The sequence below is a fragment of the Orbicella faveolata genome, unplaced genomic scaffold (genome assembly GCF_042242905.1).
Source record: "Orbicella faveolata isolate gen_17 unplaced genomic scaffold, um_ofav_v1 contig_3, whole genome shotgun sequence".
Lineage (NCBI taxonomy): Eukaryota > Metazoa > Cnidaria > Anthozoa > Scleractinia > Merulinidae > Orbicella > Orbicella faveolata.
In genome coordinates, this window is record NW_028301558.1 from 7,679,293 (window position 1) to 7,694,952 (window position 15,660).

At 38.7% G+C, this 15,660-nt stretch overlaps 1 protein-coding gene across 1 annotated transcript; it reads right to left on the reverse strand.

Moving 5' to 3' along the window:
- Positions 1–8,323: 8,323 nt before the first annotated feature.
- LOC110063064 (collagen triple helix repeat-containing protein 1-like) lies at positions 8,324–14,566 on the reverse strand. Its single transcript, XM_020770015.2, has 4 exons — positions 14,472–14,566; positions 10,678–10,783; positions 9,611–9,889; positions 8,324–9,109 (listed from the first exon to the last, which is right to left on the reverse strand). Exons 2-4 carry the CDS (start codon positions 10,774–10,776, stop codon positions 8,750–8,752), a joined length of 738 nt encoding a protein of 245 aa, XP_020625674.2. The 5' UTR covers positions 10,777–10,783; positions 14,472–14,566; the 3' UTR covers positions 8,324–8,749.
- Between the last annotated feature and the right edge of the window lie 1,094 nt (positions 14,567–15,660).

The following is a 15,660-nucleotide window of genomic DNA, read 5'->3' on the forward strand; positions in this document are numbered from 1 at the left end:
TTGAAAATATCTGCTGAATGTGTTCGGAAATTAGTGGATTCTTTATCATAAAACAAATAAAGAAGCCTCGGCTGTGCTCTGTTCTGTTGTAAAGTACTTAGGAAGCGGTAGAGCACTCAAGAAAAAGACACCAACACTCTACTACGTCTCGTGTCTCCCCCTACAGTTCTTAATTCGTACAACAGAACAGATCACAGTCGAGGCTTCTTTACTTGATGAATAAACGCTTTCTTTTGTTCTAATAAATTTGCATGGCTGTCGGCCATCTGAGTGAAAACGCTCTAATGATGTGCCACTGTGGTACACCGTTAATTCGACCAAAGAAGGTCTGAAAGAAGAAAAACGGATCGTACGGTCCTAATTATGACTTTTCTTCGCTAAATTTTTTTGTAGTTTTCACTTTTAACTTTGAAAAGCATATATAAAATTATGTAAAAGTAAAGTCGGCGGTCAAACATATTAAAACTCTCTATCTCCCATGCAAACGAAACACTCCGCTGAAACAAACTCAAACTTCACAAAAAGCGATTGCACTCAACCGCCGTTTGCTCCATCAGACTACATTGCAATTGGCTTTAGCTTTATAACAGTCAATAACCGACTTTGGTCCTATTTGCCTGGGAAGGCGACTAATGCTTCTCAAACTCATTAATAATTCATCAAGTTTAAACAAAGGAAATCTTGACCATGACGGTGTTTGGATATCTGATCATAATTAGCATAGATTTTTACGATTTTATTTCTCCGTTTTCTCCTAAGTTTTAGTTCCGATTGAGAAGATATATCAAAAACTCAAGAGAGTGTTTGACCGCATTTCCAAACACCTCGAAGTTCGTCAAAGTACTCCGCTGCGCGTCGTATTTTTCAACTCTCTTCTCGGTGTTTGGAAATGTGGTCAAACACGGTATTTCGTCTTTGATATATTACTTCTCAGACTTCTTATTATGGTTTCATTGTAATCCATCAATATATTCGCTCGCGCGAGATTTGTCTAAACGCGCGTCACTGTGACTGAATATGCCCCCTAGTGGGCATTTTGTGCTTATTTTAGTACTACTAAGGATAAATACCATTTGCATTCGTTTATTTTTCATCGCCTCGTGTCTTTGCAGCTAAAAAAGCCGGGCATTCACATACAGAATAATAAGTAAAAACGAACGTCGCCAAATTACCAATCTTCAACAACACGTCTCGTCAGCTTCACAGCAGATCAATGTTACAACCTATTCTTATGCACATAGGCAACCAATGGTATTAGAAAAGGAACTTGCTGTGGGGGCGGCTATTTTAAACAAAACAGAAAAAAGTTACTCTGATTGTGCTTATTAATTTTAGAAGCTTTTTTATTTGTTTTGAGCAACAAAGAGTGATTTACGTATGAAAGTTTTGGGGTTATTAATAGACGTTCTAACCATGTGCTGAACTATGGGAAATTACTAATGCAAGGACGTAAGCTATGAGATTCTTACGTTGACGTATGGTTAGCTAACTTCTAAGTCGAATAATATCAAACTGACTAAAGTTATTACATCCACTTCTTCTTCATTTCTTTCACCTTCAGCGAACTCACCACCCCAGCATTATTTAATATACAGATTAGAAAATTAGTTTTTTGTTGACTCACTGAAAGAACACACATGCATAATCTTAACTTGTCAATAAATCCGTAGCGTGCATTTCGCGTTTATTTTAGTCACTTTTTGTTACTAAGGCTAAATACGATTTGCATTCGTTTTCTTTTCAACTTCATTTGCCTCTTCTTTCAGCTCCATATAAAGCCAGGCATGCATGTGCAAATCAAAAGCTAACATGACCAACACCGACTTACCCAGCTTCAACACGTCTCCTCAGCTTCACAGCAGATTAATAATGTTCGAACTTTCTATCATACAAACATTTTTATATACACAGGCAACCAGTGGTATTAAACAAGGAACTTTTTGTAGCTATTTATAAACAAGGAAAAAGTTGGGTTATTCTAATTGCGCTAATTTACTCCACAACTTTTATTTATTAATTTATTTTGAGATTCAGTTAGTGACTAACTTATAAACATGTCCTTACTAGTCTCCATCGCTTTTAATATATTTTTAGCGACGTGTTTACACGCTCTGCGCGCTTGATTAAGTAGAAGCGCTTCTGTGGAAATCTAAATAATTCTCATTTTGCTGTGTTTAATATTGGTTTTTAATATTCAATAACGTTTCTAATATACAAACACTTATCATATACACACGGGCTACCAATGATATTAAACAAGGAACTTTCTATGGTTATTTTTAAAATGAACAAGGAAAAAGTTAGTCCGATTGTGCTCATTCACTTAAGCAGCTTTTTTTATTTGTTTTGAACAACAATATAAGTGATTAGCGTATGAATGGTTTGCTGTTATTAATAGAGCGGTTTTCAATTGAGCGTCTTAAAACCAAAAGTAGGGGCCATTCAGTTTGAGATTCATTAAGTGATTAACGTAAGATATCGTTAGAAAGTAAAATAAAAAGAGAACCTCTCAAGGCAGCTTTGGCTGACTAATAATTGCTGTCAGTCTCAGCCTGTTTGTGCAGTCTCTGAAAAGACACAACGACAATGGAAAAAATGTCCTTACTAGTCTCCATCGCTTTTAGTATATTGTTAGCGACGAGTTTACACGTTCCGCGCGCTTGATTAGAGACCTTTAGATCCAAGTTTACCGCTAACGTCTAAACTGAATATGAAGTAGAAGCGCTTCTGCGGAAATCTAAATCATTCTCGTTTTGCTGTATTTAATATCGATAGGCAATTAGTCCAAAGCAGTATACAGCATTTAGTTTGTACTGAAAGCCAACTTAAAGCACAAGGTTGAAATAAATGAACACGTACCAGTGAACACAAGTAGAATTACTGACTTAGACTGAAAATAAAATTCATGGTCTCCCAACGGAAGTCGACGTTGACGTTCTAACCATGTGCTGAACTATGGGAAATTACTAATGCAAGAACGTAAGCTAGATTCTTATGTGACGTATGGTAAGCTAACTTCTAAGTTGAATAATATCAAACTGACCAAAGTTATTACAGCCACTTCTTCTTTATTTCTTTCACTTTCAGCAAACTCACCAATCTATCATTATTTAATCTACAGATTAGAAATTTAGCTTTTTGCAACACACATGCATAATCTTGAACTTGTCGTTCCTACCGTAATATGCATTTCGTGCTTATTTAGTATTTTAGTCATTTTTCTTCTGCTAAGGCTAAACAACGAACATTTGTATTGGTTTATTTTTCATCTAAAATTTGCCTCTTTATTGTAAGCTGAAGAAGGCCAGGCATGCATGTGAAAAATAAAAAGCTATTTAAATTGTGCGTCGCTCACTCAACAAGCTTCAACAACATGTCTCGTCAGCTTCGCAGCAAATCGATCAATGTGTCTATTATACAAACACTTTTATACACACAGGCCACCAATGATATTGAACAAGGAACTTTATTTCTCTGGTTATCTTTAAAACGAACAAGAAAAAAAGTTATTCCAATTGTGCTCATTCACTTAAGCACCTTTTTTTATTTGGTTTGAACAACAATATATATATCTTATTTGATATTTTGGTGAGTAGTATCGCTGTATATTTTAACGAGTTGTGCCGTATTTTGACGAGCCCGTAGGGCGAGTCAAAATACAAACAACGAGTGATTAGCGTATGAATGTGATTAGCGTATGAATGTTTTGCGGTTATTGATATTAATAGAGCGGTTTTCAATTGAGCGTCATAAAACAAAAACCAAATCAAGTACTTACCAGTCAGACTACGCAGCCAACCTCAAACCGTAGTAAAACGAAAATCAAAACCAAAGTAATTGTCTAATTAATTACCTTCGACATTCAATTGAAAACCGCTCTAAACACGGAAAAAGTTAAACTTGAGCAAGCGATTAACGTAAGAGATGTGACGGAAAGTCAGATGAAAAGAAAACGCAATAGAACAGCTTTAGCTGACTAATAATTACTATCAGTCTCTGCCTGTTTGTGCAGTCTCTGAAAAGACACAACGACAATGGAAAAGATACCCTTCTCAGTAGTCTCCATTGCTTTTAGTATATTGTTAGCGAGGTGTTTACACGCTCCGCGCGCTTAATTTGAGGCCTTAAATAGATCCAAGTTCGACCGCAAACTTCCACACTGAATCTGAAGTAGAGACAGTCCGCAGAAGAGAATTAATCCAATTTTGCTGTTTTCAATATCGATAGGCAATTAGTATACAGCAGTATACAGCATTTAGTTTGTACTGAAAGGCGAGTTGAACTGGAGCTCATGCAGTCTTCTTGAATCGACAAGTTGAAATAAGTGAATAGTATATAGATTTAAGGTTACCGTATACCTTCAGGGGTGTCTCACGTCCAAGCGATGTAGCGCGTCCGGTTTAAGCTGTAGATACCTAAACCCCACATCAAATTAAAGCTTATAGGGCTGGCTATCAAACCATACCAAAAATATTGAAATAAAATGAAGTGCCGATTTTTTCACGGCCACTAAATGCGAGCGTCCTAATCACCTTTTGGAAGCTACATGTCAAAGCGAATTTTGTTTTTCGCCAATTTATTTTTTTCCCCGGTTTCAGGACAAAAAGCGCTAAAAAAGTGTGTCTGCGTTTTGCCACATTCAATTGCAGTAAAAAGTTACAGAACATTTTCAAAATAGGATTTAAAAAATGTGAAGTGATCGTACAAAAATTGCTCTCGGAGAAAAAATATTTCGAAATAAACAATTCACAGACACGTTTTTGTTTTTTATATGTTAATCTAGCTACTGTCCAAATTTGAGGGCAATCAAACAAATCCCCTTTGAGTTGTAACTCTTTAAAGTGTCTGCTTCAATCGAAAAAATTTATTCGAGAAAACAGCGCTAAGAAAAATCTCTTGCTTCGCAAACAAACTCCGTCCACAAACGCCTTCAACTGGTTTCTCAGATCACTGAGCCAATCAGCGCTTGGAAAATTTACTACCATTAACTCGCGGTGAAATTTATGCGTGAATCTCGAAAAAACCCTTGTGTTTCGCGATGCGCTCAAGGCGGAGAGATAATTTTTCTGTAGCTCGGTTTTTCTTGACGCTGGTCTGGCAAAATGGGGAAGACGTAAAAGGATACGAACGCTAGAGTGGCTGGGCGACGAAAACAAACTGAACGAAAGAAAGCGCGGCGGAGCAAATGTGCATGGATAAATTCCAATGGATCTCAATGAGTTGGGCGATTCATCGGTATCGGACTCAACAAAAGAGTCAATGTAAACGTCGCTGTTATAGCTGTCGAGTTCCCAAATTTTTACAGAATCTTTCTCTACTCTTGACTCGATCTTTTTGCCCGCTTGATACGATAGCTATAGCTTCATCCGCGAGGCCAACTTTCGCTTCTTCACTCATTGATGTGTTTTCATTCGTTCTTCGCTTTTTCGAACTGGTAAACAGAGTTTTCCGTGGTCCATGTTTACTTATAACTTAATAGAATTACATCTGATACGAAAAATGCTTGGATCTGAGTAGCCAGCCAATTCATGGTATCCATATATTCCCGCGAAAGTAGTCTCGGTTGATTGCGTACACGTTATAAGGCTGTCAATCAAGAGGGAACTTTCACTTCCGGCCGTAACGTAAAACCTCAATTTCTCCGCCAATATTGAGTTTTTTTCAATTTTGTTTTCAGAAATTAGAGATTACTCTTCGACCATTACTTTGAACCAAAAATCCAAATTTGAAGAAAATTGCCGATCTCAAGGTATACTGTAACCTTAAGCCAGCCTAAAAGCGTAGCTCCTGCGCTGGGTTGTTCAGAGCCAAATGAATTAAGCTAATCCAGGAAAAGGTAGAATTTTGATTTGAGTTTTGTAACTTTGCGTTGAGGTTTTCTGTATATTGTTTGGCCTTCTGTTTTGAGTTTTAATAATCGCTATATCCTGCACTATATATACAAAGCAAAGCAGCAACAAAACATTTGTATAGAAGAAAAAGTTATAATTCGGGTAACTTTTAATCCTGGGTTAGCCTTAACCGGCTTCCGAACAATCCTGCCCTGTTTTCAACAAGGTTTCGATGAGCTGTAAACTTGAGCCCGCGATATGGTCACGTGATACTGGTCAGCGGATACCTTGTTTTGACAGGTGTCAATTGATCGTAACTTGGATGTCCAAAATCAAAGAAATACACGGTAAACCAAGGCTGCATATCTCTGTCAACCTATTATTTGGGGTATGGCCGCCATGTTGCGCGACTCCGTCGTCGTCGTCGCCGTTGCCGTCGCCGTCATACGTACGCGCCCACGAGCAATACCACTAGCCATGATAACCAAGAGAAAATTTCTGAGCCTCCTAACGGAAGTCGAACCTGAGACCTCGCAGAAACCGGCTCTGGACTATGGGAAACTCGCGGTGCAAGGACCTGCAAGGACGCAAGCTAGATTCTTTTATTGTGTGACACATGGCTTGCTCTAAGTTATGCTTGGCTCAGTAATGTAAAAGTGACCAAAGTAATTGCGCCCACTTCTTCAATTCTTTCACTTTCAGCGAAATCGCTATTCCATCATTATTTGATCTACAGATTGGAAAACTTAGCTTTTTGCTGACTCACTGAAAGAACACCCATGCATACAGTGTAATTTAACTTGTCACGAAACCCGTAGTGTGCATTTCGCGCTTATTTTAGTATTTTAGTCATTTTTCTGCTACTAAGGCTAAATACCAGGTGCATTCGGTTTCCTTTGAACTTCATTTGCGTCTTTTTCTGTAGCTTAATAAAGCCAGCCATGCAGGGGCAAATTAAAGGCTAACCTGAACATCATTCACCTACCAAGCTTTAACAACACGTCTCGTCAGCTTCACAGCAGATTAATAATGTTTCTACTATACAAACATTTTTATACACACAGGCAACCAATGGTATTAAACAAGGAACTTTTTGTAGCTATTTATAAACAAGGAAAAAATGAAGTTACTCTAATTAGGCTTATTAACTCCAGAATGTTTTTGATTTGTTTTGAGAATCGGTGAGGGAATAAGCAAAATAAAAGGAAAACCTCTCAGGTCAGCTTTGGCTGACTAATAATTGCTATCAGACTCAGCCTGTCTGTTCAACCTCTGAAAAGACACAACGGCAATGGAAAATATGTCCGTCTCACTAGTTTACTTCGTTATTAATGATGCTCCACACGCTCTGCGAGAGTTAAATATCATTAGCGTCGTGTTTACATGCTCCACGGCTTAATGACGTACGTATTGAACGCTACGCGTGACCTTAGTTATGTAACTTGTGAAGACACACATTCCTCTATCACTTGGTGTAGTTTGCTCAAATACGCTGAATCTGAAGTACAGGTAGCTACTGAAGAAAATTGTTCTCATTTTGCTGTTTTCAATATCGATCGGTAATTAGCCCAATGCAGTATACAAAACGCGGCTAACTCAAGTCGGTGGTCGCAGCGGGTCAATTATTCATGAATTATTGCATGCTATGTGTTTTGTAACACACCAACAACCAAATATATCTATAGATTTTAAAAACGCGGAAAATGTTTTCCTCATTGCATTTAAAAGAAGTTTAAATCTGCATGCGAGCAAAGTGGCTCACCAGGCCGACGCTTATCTCCGGGTTTCTGTAGCATGAAGCGACTAGGAGTATTTCTAATCCCCCCTGGGATGCTAATCCATCTCAGGGTTACCCCCCAGCAATAAATTCGCCGGTACTCATTTATCCACCTGGGTGGAGGGAGGCACTGTGAGAGTAGATTGTCTTGCCCAAGAACACAAAACGATGTACCCAGCCAGGGCTCGAACCCGTACCGCTCGATCCGGAGTCGAGTGTACTAACCATGAGGTCACCGGGCTTCCACTTCATTGCATTTAACATGAGCATTTTCATTTTTTAAATTCACGATCTGTAACTCTATTATGATAAAGAAATAGGTTGTATTGACGTAAGAGCTTTGCAAAGCTCGAGATAAAAAAGGAAAAGTATTAGGTTTGCTATTAAACAATCAGGATATCACTGCGTCGAGTTCTTCTTAATTATGCAACGTAACTTTATTTTAATCTGGGTAGCCTTTTTCCACTTTGCCGGTAGGCTACAGTCAGCTCTCGCCTTGCAGACACCCCGCTATTACGGACACCCGCGCGCTACGTCCACGGCCAAAACTACAAAGAAGTGAATGGAAACAACGTCCGCTATTACGGATTCCCATGGTGTATGGTACGTGAGTGCATGGTGTATGGTACGTGAGTAATGTAAAGTAACGTATCGTAAGTAGGTAATATAATGCATTGTAAGTGATCACGAAACTCGCAATAAATCACGCCTGATATTTCTCAAAAGGAGTTTAATTTATTTTTAGCAAAAAAAAAAAAAAAAAAGTTACTAACCACCTGCTTTTAGCATTCATGAAGTGTTCCCTCTTACCAGTATGAAAAAGACTAAGGAAACCTGTTTAATACCGATCGATTAAACTAATCTAACCTATAATGACGAAGTACTTACATGTCACATTACTTTTGAACCAATCTTAACCTTCTATCGTTGTCAGGTCATTTTAAATGTTGGGCGCCTTGTGCACCACATGGCGCGAAGAGGCCTAAGTAATTAAGTATATATGTATGTTTGGTCAAGCAACGGTGTCCAGTTCTAGCTATGAATTATTTGCTAATGTTGAAAAACAATGGATCAATGTAATAAAATTCTCGCGAAAAAAAAGACTGCGAGCTGTTTATTGACCTCATCAAAATTGAAACATCTAAGGCTGCGGGGGCGGAACCTCCTCGACGTAAATCCGGGACACTGAATTCCATCCTGTGTAGGCGTCAACGCTGCCGTAGCCATGACAGTTACCGACCCAGAATCCCACGCGTACTGTACCTTTGCTAACTGTTTCGCACACTCCTTCAATCTGGCGGACGCGGTGCAGATCTTGAACTGGCGATTTACCAGTATTCATATAGACAACACCGTCAATGGCCTCGGGCGCATCACATTCTGCACCATTAAAGGTAAAGTACCAACGTTTGCAGCAGGTGTCGCAGTTGTAGATGCGAAGCGCGCCATTCCAGAACACGCGCAATCCAGTATTATCGGAACTTTTTTCGAAAAGACATTCCTACAAGAATTTAATGTAAAAAGAAAGATGAGAAAGGAAACCCCTTCCAAAATCTTTAACGTTTTAACTGCCTGTATCCCTTTCCTTAGGATTTAACTTTCCTTAGTTTTAAGCTTCAACTTGAGCTTACAAGTTTGAAATTAAATTTTAGACTATACGACGCAGCTGTTGGGATCTTCTCCGGCCAAACAGCTTAAGTGAATACCAAGATACGTTTCTCCCAAACTGCCAAGCTGAATTTTGCTACAGGCTGAGCTGACAGATCATTTACAGGTTTGTAACGTTCATTCAACTAGGTCCTTGTTTTAAATAACGAGACCTAAAGAATTTTTATAGTTCATGACGAAGACTCACGACGGTATTTCGTTTGGAGGTAGGACGATGGAGCCCTTCACCTGAAGAATTTCCTCTGCGAGATTCCCAAATATTTCTGCGCATTTGAGCTTGTCAACAGTGCTGTATTCTAATTAGTCAGTTTAATTGAATCAGTAATAACTTAACCTTGATTAACCCATTGTCCTTTTCGTCATTCAAATTTTTAAACACGCACTGTTTCCAGCTACCTCCCAGGGGCCCTGAGTGACCCTTGGGGCCTGCGGGGCCGGGATCCCCTTGACTTCCTGAATCGCCTTTGTCTCCTTTTGGACCAACTGGGCCCGCGGGGCCATCGTTCCCTTGGGGACCCGCCATACCGGCTGGACCCGCGGGACCAGGAATTCCAGGGATACCTGGAATTCCTGGCGCAGAGCCACCTCTACACGACGATTTTCCTGATGAACACTAGAATGAATAAAGGAAAAATCAGATTCAGAGATGTCCTAAGGGACTGTGCAGTAATTATCAGAAGGTAGGGCTTTAAAACCAGAGGAGGGGCACTCCATGAAATTATACCCTAAGGGAGGGGGGTTAAATGTCAATTTCTCTTGGAAAAGCAGGGGAGCGGTATCTTTTTTTCTTCTGGGTAATTGATATCTTATGAGAAAATTTCAACTCGCCAATTGTATGTTCACTGAACCTTAGTATAGCTAAGCCATATTGGTATGTCACGTTGGTACACCATTATGGTGGAAGAACAAAACCGAGTTTGCTGCCAATGACAGGGGTTTTCATTGTGGAATTCTTTAGTTATCATTCATCAGTTTTAACTACTCCCTGAGAAGTATATCTAAAACTGCGTGAAAGTGCAAACGTATAAGTATATCAGTTCGTTTCTGTAACATGTCAGATCAAGTTGAATAGTAGATTATCTAACCTTCAAAACACGTTCAGTACTTCACTCAGTATCGCTGAAACCAACTGAAATCTTACCAGTAATTTGGGAAACTGATGTCGAGAATATGCTAACAGCACAGCCTCGCATTTTGGAGTATCATCAAGTTTAATAAAGAATTTCCATGGCGTCACGTGCATAAAAACAATAACATTTAACCGATCTTTTGCTCGATCAGGTCATTTTTTTCATATTTCTAATGATCTCTGGAGTAATCGAAATCATCTTCGTATACTACTGGACACTGCATGGTGGTTATACATTTGCACTCTCATTTATGCACAGGCTGGGTGCCTACCTGTTTTGAGCTGCCTCCATTATCGTAGTGGTAAGCAGCATGGGAGAGACAGGGCAACAGAAGAACTGCCACTAGGGCGACGTGAACTGTTAGCATCATATTCAATCTAATGGGATATCAAAAAGATCGTGATTTATATAGTCGCGGTTTTCATATTCGCATTATTTTGCTTATTGGCTTTGTATTACTACATTCACGCTTATTGATTGGCTTAAATAACTCGCACCACTTTCTCATCGCATGTTAGGTTTAAAGGTACGGTTTTAGAACATTTCTGTACGTCTTTAATTTATGAGCGTTGTTAAAGTTTTCGTGCGTTAGGAATTACGGGTAAATAATCTACCAGTCGCAATTTTTTTTCCTACAAGGTTTCTTCATTGTTAATAGGTACAGACGTGATGCTTTGCACGTTTTCAAAATCCCCTGTGGGAAAAAATGAAAGATGCATGGCGACTGGAACATTTACTCATAATTCTTAGCGCACGGAAACCTTAACAACGCTTATAAAGACGTATAGAAGAGTTCTAAGGCTTCAAACCTAGCATACACAATGTGGTAAGTAGGGGGACAGATATTGCAAAAACGTGGCTTTCAATTCCTCGCGTGCCTGATGGGTTCTGTTAGGTTCACAAGGTATCATCATCATCGCAAGCTAATGAATTACAATGAGGTTACAAGAGAAAAAGAGATAATCGAAACTTTGAGTCGCCAACAAAATACTAAACTATCAAAACCTAGCTGCAAATTAGTCTTCGTTGTCGTCTCTTCATTAAGTGGCCTACATCAGCATATAAAATAAACGGTATATACTCCTATATACCTATTGATATGGTTGCTTGTTTGTAAACAAAACAGGTTAATGAAAAAGTCTTACAAAGCGGAAAACTTTTAGGGGGGCAATATTCATTTATTTATTCATAATGTTTTAGGTAGATTCCTTCACGATCTTGTAAAACATATTGAAACTGAAAGTCGTTATTTTAACTATGAAACAAAATTTAAAGAAATGAATTGCTTCTGTCAAAAAGCCATTTTGTAAAGAGCTCATAGTTATAACTTTCTGGGTTGAGGAGATCAAAGCGTGAAACGTGAAAATACCGTGGTAGATTAAGGTGTTGTTTAAATCGCGGGCAATATCTTGTCTTAGTAATTGACGAAACAACGACTAGCTCAAACAACGTCAACACCATTTTGTCGTCAACAAAATACGACTGTTTTTTCTTTTTACTTTTAACTAGCTGTACTGAGCCTCTTTTCGACTAATTCGTTTTTGGTAAGACTGCTTCGGTCTGCTGTCAGAAGGAGATATAATAAAAGAACACATGCACAGCAGTCATATACATATTGGCAAGTTGGTTGGACTTTACGCCAAGATGAAGGGACCAGCGTAAAGTTTCAGTTGTGCCTAGAATTTGCGATGCTTGGCTGGGGTTTCACTTAAGGTTACAGCATACCTTCAGATCGGAAATTTTCTTCAAATTTGGATTTTTGGTTCAAAGTAATGGTCGAAGATCAATCTCTAATTTCTGAAAACAAAATTGAAAAAAACGTAATATTGGTGGAGAAATGGAGGTTTTACGTTATGGCCGAAAGTAAAAGTTCCCTCTTGATTGACCGCCCTATAACGTGTATGCAATCAACCGAGACTACTTTCGCGGGAATATTACCGATATGGATACCACGAATTGGCTGGCTACTCAGTTAATCAGCATTGTTAATCCAAGCATTTTTCGTATTAGATGTAATTCTGTTAAGTTATGAGTAAACATGGACCACGGAAAACTCCGTTTACCAGTTCGAAAAAGCGCACAATGAATGAAAATACATCAATGAGTGAAGAAGCGAAAGTTGGCCTCGCGGATGAAGCTACGGACGTATCAAGCGGGCAAAAGGATCGAGTCAAGAGAAGAGAAAGGTTGTGTAAAATTTGGGAACTCGACAGCGGTAACAGCGATGTTTACAGTGACTCTTTTGTTGAGTTCGATACCGATGAATCGTCCAACTCATTGAGATCCATTGGAATATTATCCATGCACATTTGCTCTGCCGCGCTTTCTTTTGTTTGTTCTCGTCGCCCAGCTACTCTAGAGTTCGTATCCTTTTTCGTCTTCCCCATTTTGCCAAACCAGCTTCAAGAAAAACCCAGCCGCAGAAAAATTATCTCTCCGCCTTAAGCACATTGCGAAACGCAAGGTTTTTTTGGAGATTCACGCTTAAATTTCACCGCGAGTTAATGGTAGTAAATTTTCCAAGCGCTGATTGGCTCAGTGACCTGAGAACCCAGTTGAAGGCGTTTGTGGACGGAGTTTGTTTGCGAAGCAAGATATTTTTCTTAGCGCTGTTTTCTCGAATAAATTTTTTCGATTGAAGCAGACACTTTAAAGAGTTACAACTCAAAGGGAATTTGTTTGTCTGCCCTCAAATTTGGACAGTAGCTGGATTAACATATAAAAAACAAAAACTTGTCTGCGAATTGTTTATTTCGAAATATTTTTTCTCCGAGAACGATTTTTGTACGATCACTTCACATTTTTTAAATCCTATTTCGAAAATGTTCTGTAACTTTTTACTGTAATTGAATAAGGAAAAACGCAGACACGCTTTTTTTAGCGCTTTTTGTCCTGAAACCGAGGAAAAACAAAATTCGCTTTGACTTGTAGCTTCCAAAAGGTGATAAGGACGCTTGCATTTAGTGGCCGTGAAAAAATCGGCAATTTATTTTATTTCAAAATTTTTGGTATGGTTTGATAGCCAGCTCTATAAGCTTTGATATAGGGGTTTAGGTATCTACAGCTTAAACCGGACGCGCTACATCGCTTGGACGTGAGGCACCCCTGAAGGTATACGGTAACCTTAAGACGGAATCCGATAGGAAATCGAGCAATTTCAGTTTTGAGTGTACAAATATCTTGTACCAGAATGATGTTAAGTATATCAAAACCCTTTTTGCATTTTCTAAAAGCTAGCTACAGATATAAACAATTGCCTGAAATAACATCAAAAATAATTTCGTTGAATTTACTAGGAAGCCGGAACTCGAGAAAATAAATTCCAAAGTTCAGAGAAATTGTGCAAACACGGGTAAAATTTCATCATAAGTTTCATTTCACCAATACTTTTTTAGTGTTTTATATAAGCTTCAAAATTTGTTTTCGACATTTGGTGCTGTTAGAATTGATTTTTTTGGAGAACATATTCGGTAAAACAGTCGCACAGAAGTTTGCAATATGATGTAAATAATCTTGGTGCAAAGTTTTTGTCCACTTGTTACGTCTGGTGGATTACTTCTTAATTTTCATCCTTTGAACTTCAAAACGAAGTGACAGCAATTAGTAACTCCTAAATATATAAAAAAATTGAAATTTGGTTTGTTTGTGCGTTACAAAGTAATTTTTGATTGAATAGGACAGCCAATATATTTTTGCGACGAGTGTAGGTTTTGTCTTCGTTGTTTATTTTGTTCATTGTTAGGTCAACATTTGGTAGACCCATTTGGTATGTATTGAAAGCAAAATGGAGCTCAGTCCTAATCGCGCCCAGTTCTCCACTGAGTTTGTCTCACCGTTGGCCAACTCACACGGACTTAATCTACAGATTAGAAATTTAGCCGAGTTTTTGCTGACTCAGATAGAACACTCATGCATAATCTTCACTTGTCGTTGAAATCGTAGTGAGTACTTCGAGCATATCATGTTTTAGTAAATATTATATGCATTCGCTTACTTTTCATCTTAATGTGCCTACTTAAATATTAAAAAGGCCCTGCGTGCGTGTGCAAAATGATACTAACTTACCAAGCTCAGTTGAACAACAGGTCTCGTCAGTTTTGCAGCAGAACATATTAAACAAACGTTTTTATACACACAGGCAGCCAATGGTATTAAACAAGGAACTTTTTTTGGCTAATGAACAAAGAAAAAGTTATTCTGATTGCGCTAATTAATACCATAGCAAGAGAGCGTGCACGCATTGAGTTAACTTTAAGTACTTTTTTAAATGCCGCTGATTGAACACGACCCGCTATGCCTTTAAGTCGACAAACAATTAGCGATTAACGTAAGAGATCGACACGGAGAGTAAGGCTGCTTCCTCTGACTATTTGTTACTCTCAGACCGGTCCCAGGCTGTTTGGTACAGTACCTGGGAATACGTCCTTCGATTCTCACTACTCTCTATTTCTTTCAGTAATGTTCCGCACGCTCAGCGAGATTTTGACTTTATTAGCGACTTGTGTGCACGCTCCACGGGTTTAATGACGTACGTATTGAACGCTAGCTACTGACGCCTGACCTTAGTTATGTAACTCATGTAGTCACACGTCGTGCTCAAATAATCTGAGGAGCCAGCTACGAAAAAAATTAACTTTGTTTTCCTCAGTTTGCAATATTGAAAGGCAATGACCCAATGTAGCATGCAGATTGCTCCTGACTCATGTCAGCCAAGACATATGGCACGCTGTGTGCACTGTAAATACCTGGATAGACACCGACCCCTAATTACTTTAAAAAAGGCGGAAAATATTTTGCTAATTGCAATTAACGTAATCATTTTTTTGTTCAAATTTACGACCTGTTACTCTGTTTTGGTAAAACAATAAGTTTAAAACTTAAGAGGTTTGCATAGGCGAGATGAAAATGAAACTGTGCTGGCGATCAAATATTCTTAGGCTGTTCGATTGAACGTTTGTCAGTCTCCGCCGAAGGGAGGAGAGGAGATCGTTATAAGATATTTCATGTACCGTCATTATGCGTAATGGAGCTTAGAAATACACGTGCTATAGTTATGCAACGTTACCTCAACTTCGAAACCATTCAACTGAAAATCTACATAACACGCATGGCTAACCTACACGTATTTGCCCTGTGATTAAGCAATTTTTTTTTTTCTCAGTTCTTTTTATGAGTATGTAAGAGCTATAGATACTCATAAACAAGAGATGGCTCCGAAATCGCCATTTTCACGGCTACGTTAGCGAGCTAAGAA

Coding starts and splice junctions, on each gene's coding strand:
- LOC110063064 (XM_020770015.2), bottom strand. CDS start 10,776: ATGATGCTAACAGTTCACGTCGCCCTAGTGGCAGTTCTTCTGTTGCCC. Junction 9,890..10,677: donor ATGGAGGCAGCTCAAAACAG/GTAGGCACCCAG, acceptor TATTCATTCTAG/TGTTCATCAGGAAAATCGTC. Junction 9,110..9,610: donor AGGACAATGGGTTAATCAAG/GTTAAGTTATTA, acceptor AAATTCTTGTAG/GAATGTCTTTTCGAAAAAAG.